General features: G+C 35.9%; 1 protein-coding gene across 6 annotated transcripts in view; it reads left to right on the top strand.

The window, feature by feature from the left end:
- MTRR (5-methyltetrahydrofolate-homocysteine methyltransferase reductase) overlaps positions 1 to 5,306 on the top strand; it is a 28,177-nt gene extending 22,871 nt beyond the window's left edge. For all 6 annotated transcript variants that reach the window (XM_064428932.1, XM_064428950.1, XM_064428967.1 and 3 more), the window contains 4 exons: positions 1,391 to 1,509; positions 2,978 to 3,070; positions 3,158 to 3,337; positions 4,254 to 5,306. In XM_064428932.1, coding sequence (XP_064285002.1) covers positions 1,391 to 1,509; positions 2,978 to 3,070; positions 3,158 to 3,337; positions 4,254 to 4,398 — 537 coding nt within the window. In that variant the 3' untranslated portion in view covers positions 4,399 to 5,306. The remainder of the gene's footprint in view (positions 1 to 1,390; positions 1,510 to 2,977; positions 3,071 to 3,157; positions 3,338 to 4,253) is intronic.
- The last annotated feature ends 10,468 nt before the right edge of the window (positions 5,307 to 15,774 follow it).

Genomic DNA, 15,774 nt, shown 5'->3' with positions numbered 1-15,774 from the left:
CTATTCCAGTGTTCACATCTGCTCTTTATTTAAAATATAATTGATTTGAAATTAATTAAAAATCAAACAAGAAAAAGAGGTGGCTAAAAAGAAAAAAAAATTACTACAAAATAAGTCTGGATAAAGTTTTGTCTACTGCACAAGCTAGAATTCAGCATAGATAAATGGGCAGCAATGCACATAGATTGCAGAAATATATGGGATAACAATACAAAACAGATGAGTGTGATCTTATGCAAAAATAGATTAATTGAATACACTTTGCAGTATAAATGTGTTTACCATTTACAGTCTCTTTTGAAAAAATGACCAGTTTGGAATCATTAATAGGGTAAATAACCTCCTAACTCAAATGTGGTGTGATGTGTGTATATATATAAGTATTGTTCCCCACCGGCGAGAATTATTCTATTTTTTTATCATCATGAAACTAGGAAATTAATGCTCTTTAACATTGTTATATCTGTAGTGAATTAAAATATAAAAAATTTACTGCTAAATAATTTGGACTTACACAGCAAGGTTTAAATAACTTGGTCTAGTGCCTTTCTCCTTCATTAAACTTGAAAGTAAATTAAAATCCTTTCATAAGTAACGTGCAAAATAAATCAGATATTTGCTTATGATTTTAATGTATGAAGCTCTGCTGTGGCTGCTGCTGAATCTTGAATAATCTCTTGGAATTAAAAATAGTAATCTCTTGTTTTCTATAGATTATGTTGGCCGTGTCTCAGAGGATAGGTATGAAGCTCATATGAAAATGTGACTTCCTTTCTGACACAGATATGAAAATTAGAATTACTCTTTATCACTGGGATTACATAAAATATTTTCCAAGATCTTTGAGCTGTCATGTGCCTCCCCTCACCCACATGCGCTTTTGGAAATCATGTCAAACTTTCATGAGAATTAAGAAAGCAGGCTCTTTACCAGTAGGCTTCAATTCCCTATAAACAAATCCTGACCTCCCACAGTGTAAAAAAAGGTTGAGTTGCCTTTGATAGCAATAAACTAGCTTTACTTCCCTTCAAATGCCAACACCAAACTTTCTGTGCATTCTGTAACAGTATTCCCCAAATTTGTGGTGCAATCAATATTCATATTCAGCAACTCATGTCTATGTGGTTTATCCCAGTTTTCCTCCAGATGGATTAATAGGTTTGTAAAGATGGTGTGGTTTTGTTGTTGTTTTTTTTTTTTCCTCCAGAGACTTCTGTGAGATTTTATTCTAAATGTCTGTGTGGCATTAAAGATGAGCTGTGAAGCTCAGGATTTGGAAGGGTGCGTGGGTACATATGCTGTGTAAATATCCTGAAGGTTCTAAAAATGTCATGGTGCTTTTACTTCTTAAGAATACCCTTCAGTTATATTTTACCTGATTTTATTTTAGATCTCTATTTTTCCTCGTCCAAACAATACTTTCCACTTACCTGCAGACCCATCTGTGCCGCTCATTATGGTTGGTCCAGGAACAGGAATTGCACCATTTATTGGTTTCCTACAACATAGGTATGTTGTTATCTGGAGAGCAGCCTTTTTATGTTGAGGTGAAATACAGCCTAAGGGTTTGAGTATAAATGCAGTTAATTTTTTCTTCCTTTTTGTAATAGTGGTATGCTGATTATAAGCAGTCTTAATAAATTTTAAACAAGCATTTTTCGTGTATTTATTTGTTTTTCAAAGTAGTAAAACTTACATTTTCATCTGACTGTATTTACTATTCATAGTAGATATATGAGAAGTTGGGTGAATTGCAGAAATAGTAATAAGAAATTAAATCCTTTATCTGTTTGTGTTGCTGGTGGAAGTCCTGTAAGAGTATGACAATTTTTTATGTGTTGATTGGCTTAAGTTTGTTATTCAATCCACTTCCTTGAGAAATGGCATCTATATTAAAAGGCATGTGGAATGTCAGGTTTTCTCCCATATTCTCTTATTTCTGTGTAGTTTACATTTTGGTGTTTTAAGACAAGGAGCTTGGCACCAGAACCTTCAACTCAGCAGTAGTCTTTGGTGTTTGGGAGTTTGTGTGTGAGGGAAGGTGGATCTCCTTATTTTCCCTCTCCAGCTACAGCAGTATAATTTTGCAAGGCAAAGAGATGTTTGTTCAAAAAGTGACAGCACGTCATCAAGAATATGTAAAGCTTTTATCATTCTGAGGAAAAGAACAGGAGGAGTGAAGTACTTGGGTAGGAATCGTTCTAAGTTTTAAAGGTAACCAACGCGTATTTCAATGTGACTCATTAGTTCCAGCAAGGTAATAGAGTTTCTTGGGTCCTATAGCAATTATTAGAAAATCTTATTTGAGGAAAAAGTGGAATTTTGATATGACGTTTCTAACTTCAAAATGCTTTGCTTTAGCCAAATCATTTTGGCTTAATTTTGACTCAAATATACCTTTACCTTTCAAAAGTATTTTACATTTTATTTTAAAGTATAAATGAAATGTCTCTCTCTCGGTGTAACTAGAAAATGGCAGCTAAAACTCCTTTAAAATAATACTTCCAACAGTATTTCAAGAAAATTAAATAATTTTTCTGATGATGTGGTAATTAATAAATTCTTACTCATAATATCTAGCAGGTATCTACCGCTAAATAGAAAGCTTTCTAAAACTGAGTTGAGAAAACTGCTGAGTTTTCCCAGGTGGTTTTACATAGCTTCCAATGAAGGATAAAAGGTAGTGATTACCTTATTCATCAGTCAGGATTATTTTGTGGGATGTTTGGGTGTGTCAGTCTTAACTATTCCAATATGAAACTGTGGGAAAAAAAAATTGAAGTTGATTGATCTTGAGCTGGTCTGAAAGTGAGTAGTCAAGAAAATCAAATGAGGGTTTGACTTTGATTTACCTAAATCATTTCACGTTTCTGCCAATCCAGAGGTTTTTTAAAATATTACTTTAAATGAAAATTAGGTTATATATGTTTCAGATTCAGCACTTGATAAAAAAGGATTGAAATTTTTTTCTCTTTAGGCAAAAGCTCAGAGAACAGCATACAGACTGGGAATTTGGAGAAACGTGGCTGTTTTTTGGTTGTCGGCATCTGGATCGAGACTATTTGTTCAAGCAAGTTCACTATTTAACATCCATTTTGTATTCATGAGGGAATGCTCATCTCTGAGCCATTGCTAACAGGTTTTTATTACCTTTCAGAGATGAGCTCCAGTGTTTTCTTAAAAATGGAGCCTTAACTCATCTTAAGGTTTGTTTCTCAAGAGACTCTTCAACTGCGGAAGTTGCCCCACCTAAATATGTGCAAGATGTCCTTAGGCTTTGTGCTAAGGAAGTTGCCAGAGTCCTGCTGAAAGAGAGAGGTTACTTCTATATATGTGGGTGAGTAGAGTGGAAATGGACTGTTGAGAAGTTTGAGGCTTTGGAAAGACTTAGAGCTGTTTGAAAAAAAGGACCAATATGATGCTGAAAGAGCCCTCCTGTCATCCCTGTGTCTACTCTTTTCCAGTATAATCCTGAAATACAGCTTGTAACCACACGGTTCTATGGATTGTTTTAGTTGCTTATTATTTATTTTCCTTTTTTTTGTTCAGTATTCAATTAAATTATAGGAGATTTCAAGGCAATTGATTTCTCTTTAGAAAATGAGATATATGAATAGATGTGATGAGAAACTGCTCATCTGTGAGACAATAGCAGTCTTCTGTGTTCCAGGTTTAGGTGCTCAAGAATGCTAAAGCTCTGTCATAGTAATAAATTTTACAGTAGGAGGTTTTGTCTGTGGATGCTAACTTACCTGGAGGTTCAAGATTTTTAGAAAGTTTGTTGATAAATGGATGAACTGTTTGAATGTAGGGCCCGATGTTAACGTGTTCTCCTGCAGGTAAAAATGTCAGCTACTTGTGTTGAAAATAGCATTATTAATAAGTGAGGGGTTTGGTACCAGTTTTTGTTTTTCTTTAATATCGGAACTCTGTAGTGATATAGGAATCAAAACTCATTCAGCAGGTCCAATTGTTCCTTAAAGAATCTGCCAGCTCAATTAGGGTTGCAAGGTTTTTTACTTATGAATTACAGCATGCTGAAAAGTATGTAGTGTTTGATTGAGAGAAACCCTAGTTAATGTCAATGCTCAGCTACAGGAAAACTCTGAGTATCATGCTATACAATACAAAAGCTCTGTTTTTGTTTGGGATTTTTTTAATGAGTCTTTCCTTTGTTGTCCTGCCTCTGAAGCTATTGGATAAATGGAAAAATACACTATCACGCTTTTCCTCCTCTATTTTTTATTTTTCAGAGATAAGAAGCACATGGCTGATGATGTAAGTGATGCTGTAGTAGACATTTTAAGCATGGAAATGGAAGCTGACAAATTGGAAGCAATGAAAATCGTGGCCATGCTTCGAGAAGCAAAACGATATTTGCAGGATGTTTGGAGCTAAATGTTTAGCTTTTCCTATATCTTTGTAATACAAAATACTTCCTTTTACACATATGTTTTTGACTAAAAGTTATTGCCAAAAGTTCTGTCAGTAGTCACACAAAGGTTAACTTTCTCTATTGACCTTTCCAACAGGAACATGAAACCTTTTAAATGGCAACAAACCAGTCTGGCCTTTGAAGTTTATGGTTTTTTAGAGTAGTTTCATAATGGACTGTCTCAGTGCCTTGATTTTCTTGTCTTAAGATTGGGTTGCTGTATAAACTAAAAACTTAAGCACTTGTACAAACATTATTGTATGTTGATATTACATCATGTATCTTTTCCTGTAATATATACATAAAGAAGCTACAGAGTAAATATGTTACACACTGATCAGTGCATCATGAAATACATTATTGACTTGCCAAGATTTACTTGAACATTTCCAGATACTTCCTGAGACTGCTTGCATTTTTTCTTCTTGCACAATGACAGTAACTGCCAAAAAGGAATGAATGTCCAGGATGCTGCACAGAAAGGTTACTGAAAAATTTCAACTCCAAAGTTCTCTTTAAATAATTAGCTTTTCTATCACATCATTACATCATGTCTCAAAATTTGCAACACACCATTCTAATGCTTATTAGATCTTCCTGCATAATTCTTTTGAAATTGTTTTCATTCCTGTCTCTGAAATGTTTGTGATTTAATTTATGAGCAAATTCACCAGTTGCATTTAATTTGGTTGATGGAATAATATTGTTTGGTAAATACTATCACAGATTACTAAATTAATCTTCTTAAGTTGAAAACATAGAAAATATGGTGTTTCGAACACCATATGTGGTGAACACAACAAGGTGTGTTTTGAAAGTAGTTGTCCTTACGTGTGGCCATCCACTGCAAAATAAAGTGGCTGAAAGCAAATTATTGAAGTGTGTGGTTGTCTTTCTAACAAGGGACATTTGGAGTACAAATAGGTGGAAAAGTAAAAGCAAGTCATTCATGCTTCTCTTCAGAGCCCTGTATCTTCCCTCTGCTTTTTCTAACTTCTAAACATCCATGCTGTCTCCTCGATTCCAAGTGATGCTTAGACCTTTAAAAATAAACACAAACTGTGGGTGAACATGTTAGACTAATAATTCTTTATTTCCTGGGGAGAATTGTTATTTTGTTTTGACGTACACGTAATCAGAGCCACATCACTTACTGCAAGGTTTGTTGTTTCCTAGTGATTATTAGTTAACTGATAGGTATTTTTTTTAAAAAAATGAACAAATTAGGATGATCAGTTAGAATATAATCATAAAGAAGAAATATTCCAGTGAAGTTCCTGGAAATAAGGTTATGATATAACCTGTGCAATGATGTAACCTTGGAAGATATCAACTGAAATTTTGTGCAGCAGTTTTTCAGCAGAGTGATTATATCAATCTCTGTCATGTAATCTCTACAGAAGAAAACTCCACAGAGAGGTGGCTTACAGTAATTAAAAACTGCATTTTTAAATCTTTAGCACATAGAAGAGCAGTGCTTCTTTTTCAAAAGTACTCCAATTTTTAAAGTCATGGAAATGATGAACACAATGCAAATATTAACATTTTGCATCAATGAATCAGCTTTACATATTTTTCAAAACTATTAATGAAGAAAAATCTGCTAGTTTTGGAATAGTAAAGATAAATCTTTAACTACCTTCTGTTGGCTGGGGTTTGTTTGGAAAAAGCACTTGCAATATCATGTGCATTCTCATCTTAGGGTTTTCTGTTCCACTTGAAAGTGCTTGGAGATTACAGTAAAAGCAATGATTTTCTGACTGCTAGCTTCAGCTTTCCCCACATCTCTTACAGGTATTCATTTTCAGACTTACATCCCCGAAATCCAGGAGTTGCAGTGACCATTTTGGTAATACTGAAGGTTACTGCATGGAGCCCTTTGGGATACTGACAGCCGAGTGTCCTTTTCTGATTGTGTATGTTGCATTTGACAGATAGACAGTTGGTGTCTGTGCATTTCTCCTCTCCTTTATCAATCCTCAGCAAAATTAAAACATTTGGATGATTTAGTGGTAAATCCTTAGTTAAGCATGTGACCTTTATTATGATCTCTTAGAACCACAAAAAATAGTTGCAGGTTATTATTAAATTTATAACTGCATGGTGCAAAGCTCAAATTACCCCAGTAAACACCACTGTGTGTTACCTGAGCGGGAAGTTTCTTCTGCTGACATTGAACAAGGAGAACTTCTGAGATACGGGAATCATGGACATGGAAAAGGCTTGAAGTAAAAGCTGTGTTTTTCTTAATTGTATTTATGTTTCTCTGTAATCAGATAATGCTGATTTATGAGTCAGTGCTTCTTTTAGAAAAGCATACAAGGTGGGTTTTAATAAATTTTCTAACTTAAGGAGGGTATTTTTTAATGTCTTTTAGTTTTCTTCTTTTAGAGAAATACCCTGTTTCTACTTTTCATCAAAATTACAGTACTTGTTACAGAATACCTTTGTTATTTAAAAGAAATAGTGAATACTGTGTGCTGTTACATTTAGGAGGTTTGTAATTTTTATGCTGCTAACAAGGACAAGAGGTTATGCTAAAGCTGCTGTCCCAGAGCATTCCTTATGGCCTGTTTTCTCAGTAGTTTTTTAATGCTATTTTAAATTTGTGAAACAGGATCGATGTTGGAATTTCTCTTTTAAACTACAGTTTTTAAAAGAAGGTTAATTTAACAAATTATTAAAGTTGTACCAGATTTTTTTCAGTTTGCTGCTTCTAAATTAAAGCTGACTTTCCTGCACCTGCAAGCAGTAGTATTGGCATGTTTCTTGCATCTCTTTTTCTTTTCCTTCCCTCTTCTCTCCCAACTTTTCAGGAAATCTACCATATTGGCAGAAATAGAATGAATAGGATTTTTTAGCATGTCTGAAGATACTGAGTATCTTGAGAAGATTATTTTGAAAAATTACAAGGCCAGATGAAAGAAATGACAGAATCACAGAACATCTCTTGTGTGTCCATTTTAAGGGTTGAACTTGCTGAATGGCGCCCTAGATATTGAACAGCACAGGGGTGAGGGGTTGCAGAGAGGTTGTTGGGAGTAAAAGTACAGGTTGATCAGGTCACATAAGCTCTTGGAGTAAAGTGGGGGATGTGTTGCAAAGAATAGTTTGTAGGCAATTTTGTAATAAGGAAATAACTTGTTCCTTTCACCATTTCCAGTTATCAGCAGCCATGATTTGCGACGAATCACACAGTGTTTTACACAAAATGAAATGTTTTGTTCTAAGGAGATTTAGATCGCCGAGATGAATCTTTTTGAGTCGATTTGCAAACACTGCTTTATTTAGTAAAATTGGCTTGTCCTATATCAATACTTGTTCTGCCCAACTTTGTGAGGAGAGCAGTACCAACTGGTGTGCTATGCTTGTTGAATTTGTTTCACACAGGAGCCTTGTCCTATTTTTCGTAAGTCCTGGGGAATATGTTGTGTATTGCTGTCTGCTTGTTTCCTTTGGAAATTAAGCCCCAACAGTTTTTGGCTAAACTGTTCAAATTTTACTTTTGGAACTGGAAATAGGGAATAAGAATATTAGTTAAAGAGAAAGTGGATTTTGCTAGTGTTGTAATTAGGAATTCTGCTCATAAGTTTCTTTCTGTCTTTATATGTTCATGTCACCCTCTCTAAAAGCCTAAAGTGGGAAATGACAAAGCCTCCCAGCTCAGATCACTGCCTGATACAGATTGGCATATATGTGTATACCAAGGAACGTTCTTGTCCCAAATTTTATCCCTGAAATAATGGACTTTTAAATGCATTTTAAAATAACTCTCCAAGCCTATATTTGCTGAAATTTAGTGTTTTGTTTACATCTAATTTATCTGAAGATGGGACCACATATGGGAACTTGTACATTTTAATATATGTGAACCCTCAACACAGATTTTGTAGCAGAGGCCTTGTGTCTGCTCCTACCAGCCCTGATTTTACAAATGACTGCTCATGGATATATATATATATATATATGATATATATATATAAATATATATATGTATATAAAAACAGAAGTTCTGCAAATTAATGATCTATTCCTTGCTCCTGTGACATCCTTTTTACTCTCCAGTTTCTCTCAGTGTAGCTGTGCAGCTGGTAATTAACACATCAGCTGCTGCTTATACTCAGGAACATGGTGAAGTAATCTCATGCGGTTTTGTTTGTTTGTTTTCTTGGTTTTTTGACAAGGTGTGTTTTTTGTTGTTTCCATCAACTGCATCCACTGGTCGGTGTTAGCATCAGATATGTCCTGCTTTTAGGGAGACTCATGGGACAAAACTATTTCTGTCTTCCTTGCCCAACAGAAATATCCATGTGGTGATTTCTTCAGATGGAAGTGTCTTCCTCACCCCTTCATTCTTCTATAACCATTTTAATATATTTGTCTTATGCTTTCAGATTTTTCGGTTTTTTTTTTAATAGTGCCGAGCAATCATAATTGTTTTTTATTAAAACTTCTAAGAGCGTTTCCTGGGCAAACAACAAAACCAACTTATTTCTGCTTGTTAAGTGTTCTTCAGTTTCCTGCTTGTTCTTTGCTTTCATTCAGACTGCTGCACAGGGCAGGAGATGCATGGAATGCTGCAGTTAGTGGCACTGGTGCAGGTTTGATGTAGACTCTTCCATTAACCAGTGTCTCACTGCTCTTAGTTACTGTATTTCATACTCTGAAAATGCCATCTTGTTTGAAACCTGCCCTGAATGTAATGCAAATTCTTTTCCAGCAGTAATATTTTGTGCGGCCTAATAACAATTACTGTTACTGTAGAAGGAAGTGTTGTCACATAAACCATATGGAAAATGCACACTGCATGTTTTATCTGAATGTTGTGCTGTATCCTTGCTGATGCTGCTTCCCAGATGATAATACTTCTGTGCTGTTGAGGATGGAAATACTTTGTCAGGCTCCATGCTTGGCTAAAGTAGTGTCCATAGCAGATAGCGTATCAGATGCCTGTAACTGAAGACTTTGTGGTTTTTAAAACCTGCCATGCCAGAGATAAACACCATGCCAGAGATAATTTAAAACATATCTGACTCACAAATGCCCTATTTAAATGGACAAATTCAGCTGCAGGTCTAGGTAGTGATGAATTATACTAAATAGACCTATTTGGTCCATTATTCTGCATCTGAGTTTTAAAAAAGAAGAATAAAAGAACACTTACAGCAGCAGATATGAAATGACCTGCTTGTAACTCACCTTTGAGTTTTATGGTTCCCACAAAGTCATACGTGTGCAACTTTTATCTTCTATAATGTAAAAATTGATGTTCTCATTGCATATTTATACATTTAGCAGTTTGGTATGTTGATGGCTTTGCACAACCAATTTATTAGTGTCTCAGTTTCACTGGATGTCCTTTGTATAAAAGGGACTTTTTTTTCTTTTCTGAGTAGCTCTGTCATTCTGCATCTTAACCTGACAGCTTCAGATTTATCCCTGCTCCTCAAATGGAAAAAAAAAATTATGCCTCCAGCTCTGGATCCATTTAATTCAGTTATGCATCATCTGAGTTGGGAAGACCAACACTGAATCCAGTATTCCACTTTCAGACATGACAGTGATTATATAGTAAATAGCAACAATATTTTCAATATAATTTTATATTCTTTTATGGGTTTTGGAGTGTCATGGAGGAATGAAAATGGGAGAATCACGGCTTCCCTGCTAGTGATTATAGGAAGTTGAAAATAAAAGTTCCAATCTAGAAGCCCTTATCAATTATGATAATAAGAGATTAATCTACGTTAGCAGAATAATATGAAAAATTGATTTGTTGCAATTGTGCTATAGATAGTTTTAATTAATTTTGAGTCTGTTCTTTAGTTGAAGAAAGTGTAAATATAAAAAGCTGCTCAGTATTATTAGAGTTGCCTCACATAAAGAAATCAAAATGCTTTTGAATTGATGGAAAAAAACAGTGTATCAATTTGTTTAGTCTGAAAACCCTATTCAATAATATTTCATATTGAAAGAATCAGTTTTATAGAAATGCAAATTACAGTCTTGGAAAGTTGATTCAGCACCACTACAAATTATATTCACTTTCATTAGCATTTGAATAAATGCTTCACTTGTGGTGGAAAAGGTTTGTCACGTTGACAAAGCACTCTAAGCCAATTGTGCTTATTAAAAAGGGAGTTTCTACTGTTGGTTTGAAAACAGCAGTTTTGTAGAGTTCCATCAGTCAGGAATATTCTTTTCTAATCTGCTTTTAACTCAGTTGCATGGATGATTTCATAGGTTTCCTTATTTTCTTGTATGGTAACTTGCTGGAAGATCATCAGGGCTGCTTCCAGTACTCCTCAATGTTTTCAGTTTTTTACATATTGTGAAAAAATGGTGTAACTTGCCCTTGGTTTATGAACATCAAACCAAACTGAAGCAGAATTATGGGGCTGTAATTATTCAGCGTTTTTGGTTGGAGGCAGATTTTGAAACAGGCACTTCTGTGTGCGTCTGTACGTCCTGTGTTTCTGTAAAAACTCCTCTCTTTTCCAGATAAATGCCAGCTCCCTTCTTGTGATTCTTACAGATCACTACTTTGAGACTAAGATAATACTGCACTCTCTTTCTTATGGTAGGAACAGGTTCCTGTAGATAAACCACTCTTTATGTCGCCTTTTTGTGTTCTGCAAGGATGAGAAAGCAGTATATGAGCTACCAGAACTACAGTCAAATATCAGCTTGTGGTGTTTGCAATACACTGTTTTAAAGGCTGAATCTCTTTCCCTTTTTTCATGTTACAGTTCCTAAGCTTCTTGGGAAGAGGTGGCATTGCTGCCAATGGACACCCCAAAGGCACAGCTTAATGACAGTAAATTTTTTATCTTTTCCTTGCTGAAAACAGCTAGAGAAAACATAAATAGGAGGAGGAGAGATGAACACTGTAATGTTTTTTAAATAAATTATTGGATGCCCAAGAATTTCACACACATTAGTTTTTAAAAGGTCTGTTCCTGTAGGAAGCAGAACACACTGATATTTCTTTAAGCTATTTTTGAAAAATTCCCAAACAGAGAGGTAATTCCTATGTAGAAATAGCTATATTTATCTACCCATGGGCAAGTTTGTTAAGGCTCTTACAAATTTGCACACAGAGAGTATTGCATTTTAAGGTAAATGCAAACATTTTTCATGCTTATAAAACTTCCTGCCAAAGTCCATTCAGAACTTTCATTGCCCATAGGCCATGGGAGTAATAATTTTCTCAGCAGTTTGTAGTTTTGCCTTTTCTCTTTTTGAATGGGGTGTGTAAAACATCTTTTTTTGTCTTTGTAGACATGCATGTATGTATCCAAGTACAAAAAATAAATATCAATAAATATATATATATATATCTTCAAATATAAATATATATCTTTTATATATGTATTGCCAAGATCTGCATACAATTTTTGTCTTTGCTTTACAGGTAAGACACATTTTGAAATGCCTGTTTGGATAACTGTGTCCTTCACTTTACACAGCTACATATACTAACAAAATATATGAAAACTTTAATTCAGAAAAGGTCAAATGAATACTTCCAAGAAAAAATGGCTTCCAGGTAGTTTCCTCCGTTTATTGGTATCAAAAGAATATAGGATTTTTTTCAGAGAAAAAGAAACTTATAAATGCACAAATGATAAATAAAAACAAGGGCATAAATCTGTAAACTGCTCTATAGATGTGGTGGAAATATTTATTTCTCTCATTCATCATTTCTTACAGTGTCTGTAGCATGTTAGGGGCTTTCAAACACATAAAGAAACACAACTGAATTTGTTCATATTAATCTCACTAACTATAAACTTTGTAGAGTTTCATTTAGTCAACTGACTGTCAAAATTTAGGGGAATGAGGGAATCTGTCTTGTATGAGTACATTATTATCCACTGTTTCTGTTTATGTATTCAACATGTAGATTGTGAGTCCACTCTAGATTATCTCTGAAAGGTCATGACAACCATTCCTGAGGGCTGGAGGAAAGAAAATGTCGCTTCAAGATGAACCACACGGAAGATCTGAATTAGTCAGCTTTGCCTTGTTCCCTGGGAAGGTGATAAAGAAAATCCTACTGGAAACCATTTCTAAGAGGAAAATGGTGATCTGGATTAGTCGCCATGGATGGTGAGGAAATAGCAACTGACCAATGTAATAGCTTTCCTGAATCAGGACAGAGCAGTGGAAATCCTTGGAGCTCAATTGTAGTATGGATTTTGCCACTGTCCTGCTGAAGAAATTGGGTCTAAAGAAATAACAGTGATGCGGCTTGAAAACTGGCTGAACTGCTGATCTCCAGGGATTAGCTCAGCCTGTCACTAAAGTGCCCCAGGGGACAATATTGGGTCCAGTCCTGTTTAGCACCTCCTTCAATGCCTGGGACAATGGGGCCAGTGCAGGTTCAGCAAGCTGACAGATGATGGAGAACTAGGAATATGGTACTGTTTGATAGAGTGTGCTGCCTTTGAGTGGGGAGCTCTGACAGTCTGGAGCACAGAGTCAACAGAAATCTCTCTTGCAAGTGACCTTTGCATGTGTTTGTCTCCAGTTTATGTCTGCTAGCACCTCTCTTACATGGGGTGTAATTTCACCCAGATAGCTTTAGGCACAGGCTTCAGACATTGAAAAGGTATTCCCCCAGGAAACCTGCAAATGAGGAGGGAGTCCTGTAGAGGTTATCCAAAGCTTGCACACTGGGGAGTCTGAGCTGTTCGTTGGTGCCTACAGCATTATATAATGTCTTTTGCTTTCCTAACACTTTGTGCATACACATATTTGGAAGAGATAGTTTGGGGGAGGGGATTTAATGGACCGCTTCTGCCATCTATCCAGTAGAAACTTTCCCCTGATGTTTTCTTTAAAAATTACCGATTTGTTTCCTAATAAAACTTCTTTGTTAAAGTTCAACAGTATTTTTCCATTATAAGATTTTCAGCACAGCATCTTAAGCACTGGTATGTGACTCCATGTGATTTGTGCTCCTGCTTTGTTTTGGTCCAAAGCCAGATTAATCTCCTAAAAGAAAATATTCAAGGCATGGTGTGAACTTCTGTAATCCAGTACATCTGGGAAGTTCATCCCCAGCAGAGCTAAATTAAAAATTAACTGCTTGACTGTGAGTCAGGCTGCAAAAAAAGGGTGCATGCAGGCTTCAGAAAGACAAAGTATACATGCCAGCTGGCCTAATAAACCACATTTTGTTTTATACTTTTTGCTCCTGGGCTTGTGCAAGGAATGATTACATTGCTATTTTTTGAGTCATTTATTGAGGCTTTGCAGCACTGGAGAATAGTCAGCTTTGATCTGAAAAGAGATCCAGGTAATTGTGAGTTTCAGATGATCACTTATATTTCTAAGACATCTGAAAAGAATGGTTGATACTTGCTTGTAACATTGATGTGCAGGGTAGACAATATTTTTTCTGTTTTATGGCAATAATTCCAATGGCATCATCGAGGTTGGAATTTTGTCTTTCTTTTCTGGCACTTCTGTGCAATAAATTGTAAAGCAGCCGGGAGTCAGCAGTGGAAAAACCTTTTTCTGTGAATTTCAGAAATAATTGCTATAAAATCCCCATTTTTAATAAAATACTCTGTCTCTCTTAATGAATTGATTTTATTTTGGTTGTTTCTCAACTCATACTGGGAAATTATGCAGACTCTGGATTGTCCTCTGCAGAGGATGTGCCCTTCTTTTTCTCTGACAGAGCATTCAGAAAAAAGAGATGGAATACTATTGTTTTCTTTAACACTAATACTGGTAAACTCCAAGTGAATGGGATGGAGGTAGCCATGTCATCCGTTGGCTTTGTTTAATTCCATATTCAAATAATACCCTGTCAAGAGAAACAAAACATACACACGCATGATATACACACCCCCAGCACCGGTCGTGAGAGAGATGACAGGAGCAGGTGTGTGCATCCTCTTATCACCACCCATGCAGGGGGGTGTGTGTGTAAATCATTCCCCAGGCAAGCCAGCATATAAGCAATCAATGATCAATGTAGCATACACAGATTTTTCTTGCTGTGAATCCACCCTTTGGCATATTCATCAGGCTTTTTTTTTTTTTAAGAAAGGAGAAGGATCATTAAAGCAGGTATAATGAGTATTGGTTTTCATTATTATATGGTTTTCATTCTGAGATTTTTTTTCTCCTTGCTGCATGCTAGGGTTGAAAAGATTCCTTGACAGGGTGCTTGTGATTCATTGCCTGGATTGTTCAGAGTAAACACAGTGGCTTTTCTAAGGCAGACAGCCCAGTTTATCTCTGCTGGCAAACTTTAGCAGAGGAATACAATGAAGGCAGTTCTGTCATGGGTGGACTTAACTCTCTGAGGATGTAGAGGATGCTTTCACTGCTGTCAGGTGCTGTGGACTCTGCTGTCTTGCAATCAGCTTTAATTTGTGGCTGAAGTTAGATAAAAATTCCACCAAAGTCAGCAATATGAGAAATGTGCTGAACTAACACAGTCAGTCACCTGCTTTGAAGGATGCATACTTTCTGGCCAGCTTATGTTCCTGGTGAAATACTGTTTTGGGGAGTGCTGTTCACATCTGCCTTCAGTGGTTTCTGTGACCTCTTTGGGAGAGTGTGTTCCTGTGTCACACGATACTGAGGATATCAACAGCTTCCTGCACTCCTCAAACACTCTTCACATGTTACATAAATACAACAGCGTTGGTCACTCATTACCCAGGCCATGGGCAGTTTCAGCAACAGAGAAAACATTTTGATGGTGTTTATAATGCCTGCTGCCTTTCAGGTGGGGAATGCAGAAAAAAGTCCAAATGCTGCTGGAAATAGCAGCCTGTGTGATGTTAAAAGAAGTTGTCTGATGTTATCTTGTAGAAAGAAAAAAACCTAAAGATAGCACAGATTTGCTAGAGGGAAAAATTCTAATTGCTTTAGAGGAAATTGTTACTTGAAATAAGGCAAAATATGAATATCAGAAGTGAACAGGGATGGAACTTCTGAACAAATAATACCGTCCATGAGCAGAAATTTGTGTTTGGACACCAGTATGCAGTTCTTACATCCTAAATCAGATCATGAGTGGGTGGGACAACATCTCTGTAACTTGAGTCTTTTTGTGAAATCACTGGTGAAAAAATTATAATGTTAAGGCTGAAGCATAAAATAAATCCATTGTGTCTTTCTTACAGATGACTAAATACATTATTTGCAGTGTGCCATCCTCACTGTGTCATGATGAATAACTATTACTGTCATCCATTGTTGTCTGTGTTCTAGTCTAGTTGGTACCTGACATCTCATTTCTGCAAATTTTTACATTCAATCTGTTCTAATTACCTGTCATTAACTTTTTACTCTTCCACTCGGTTGTCACA

The sequence above is a fragment of the Passer domesticus genome, chromosome 1 (assembly GCF_036417665.1).
Source record: "Passer domesticus isolate bPasDom1 chromosome 1, bPasDom1.hap1, whole genome shotgun sequence".
NCBI lineage: Eukaryota > Metazoa > Chordata > Aves > Passeriformes > Passeridae > Passer > Passer domesticus.
This window is presented reverse-complemented; position numbering and strand designations above follow the sequence as displayed.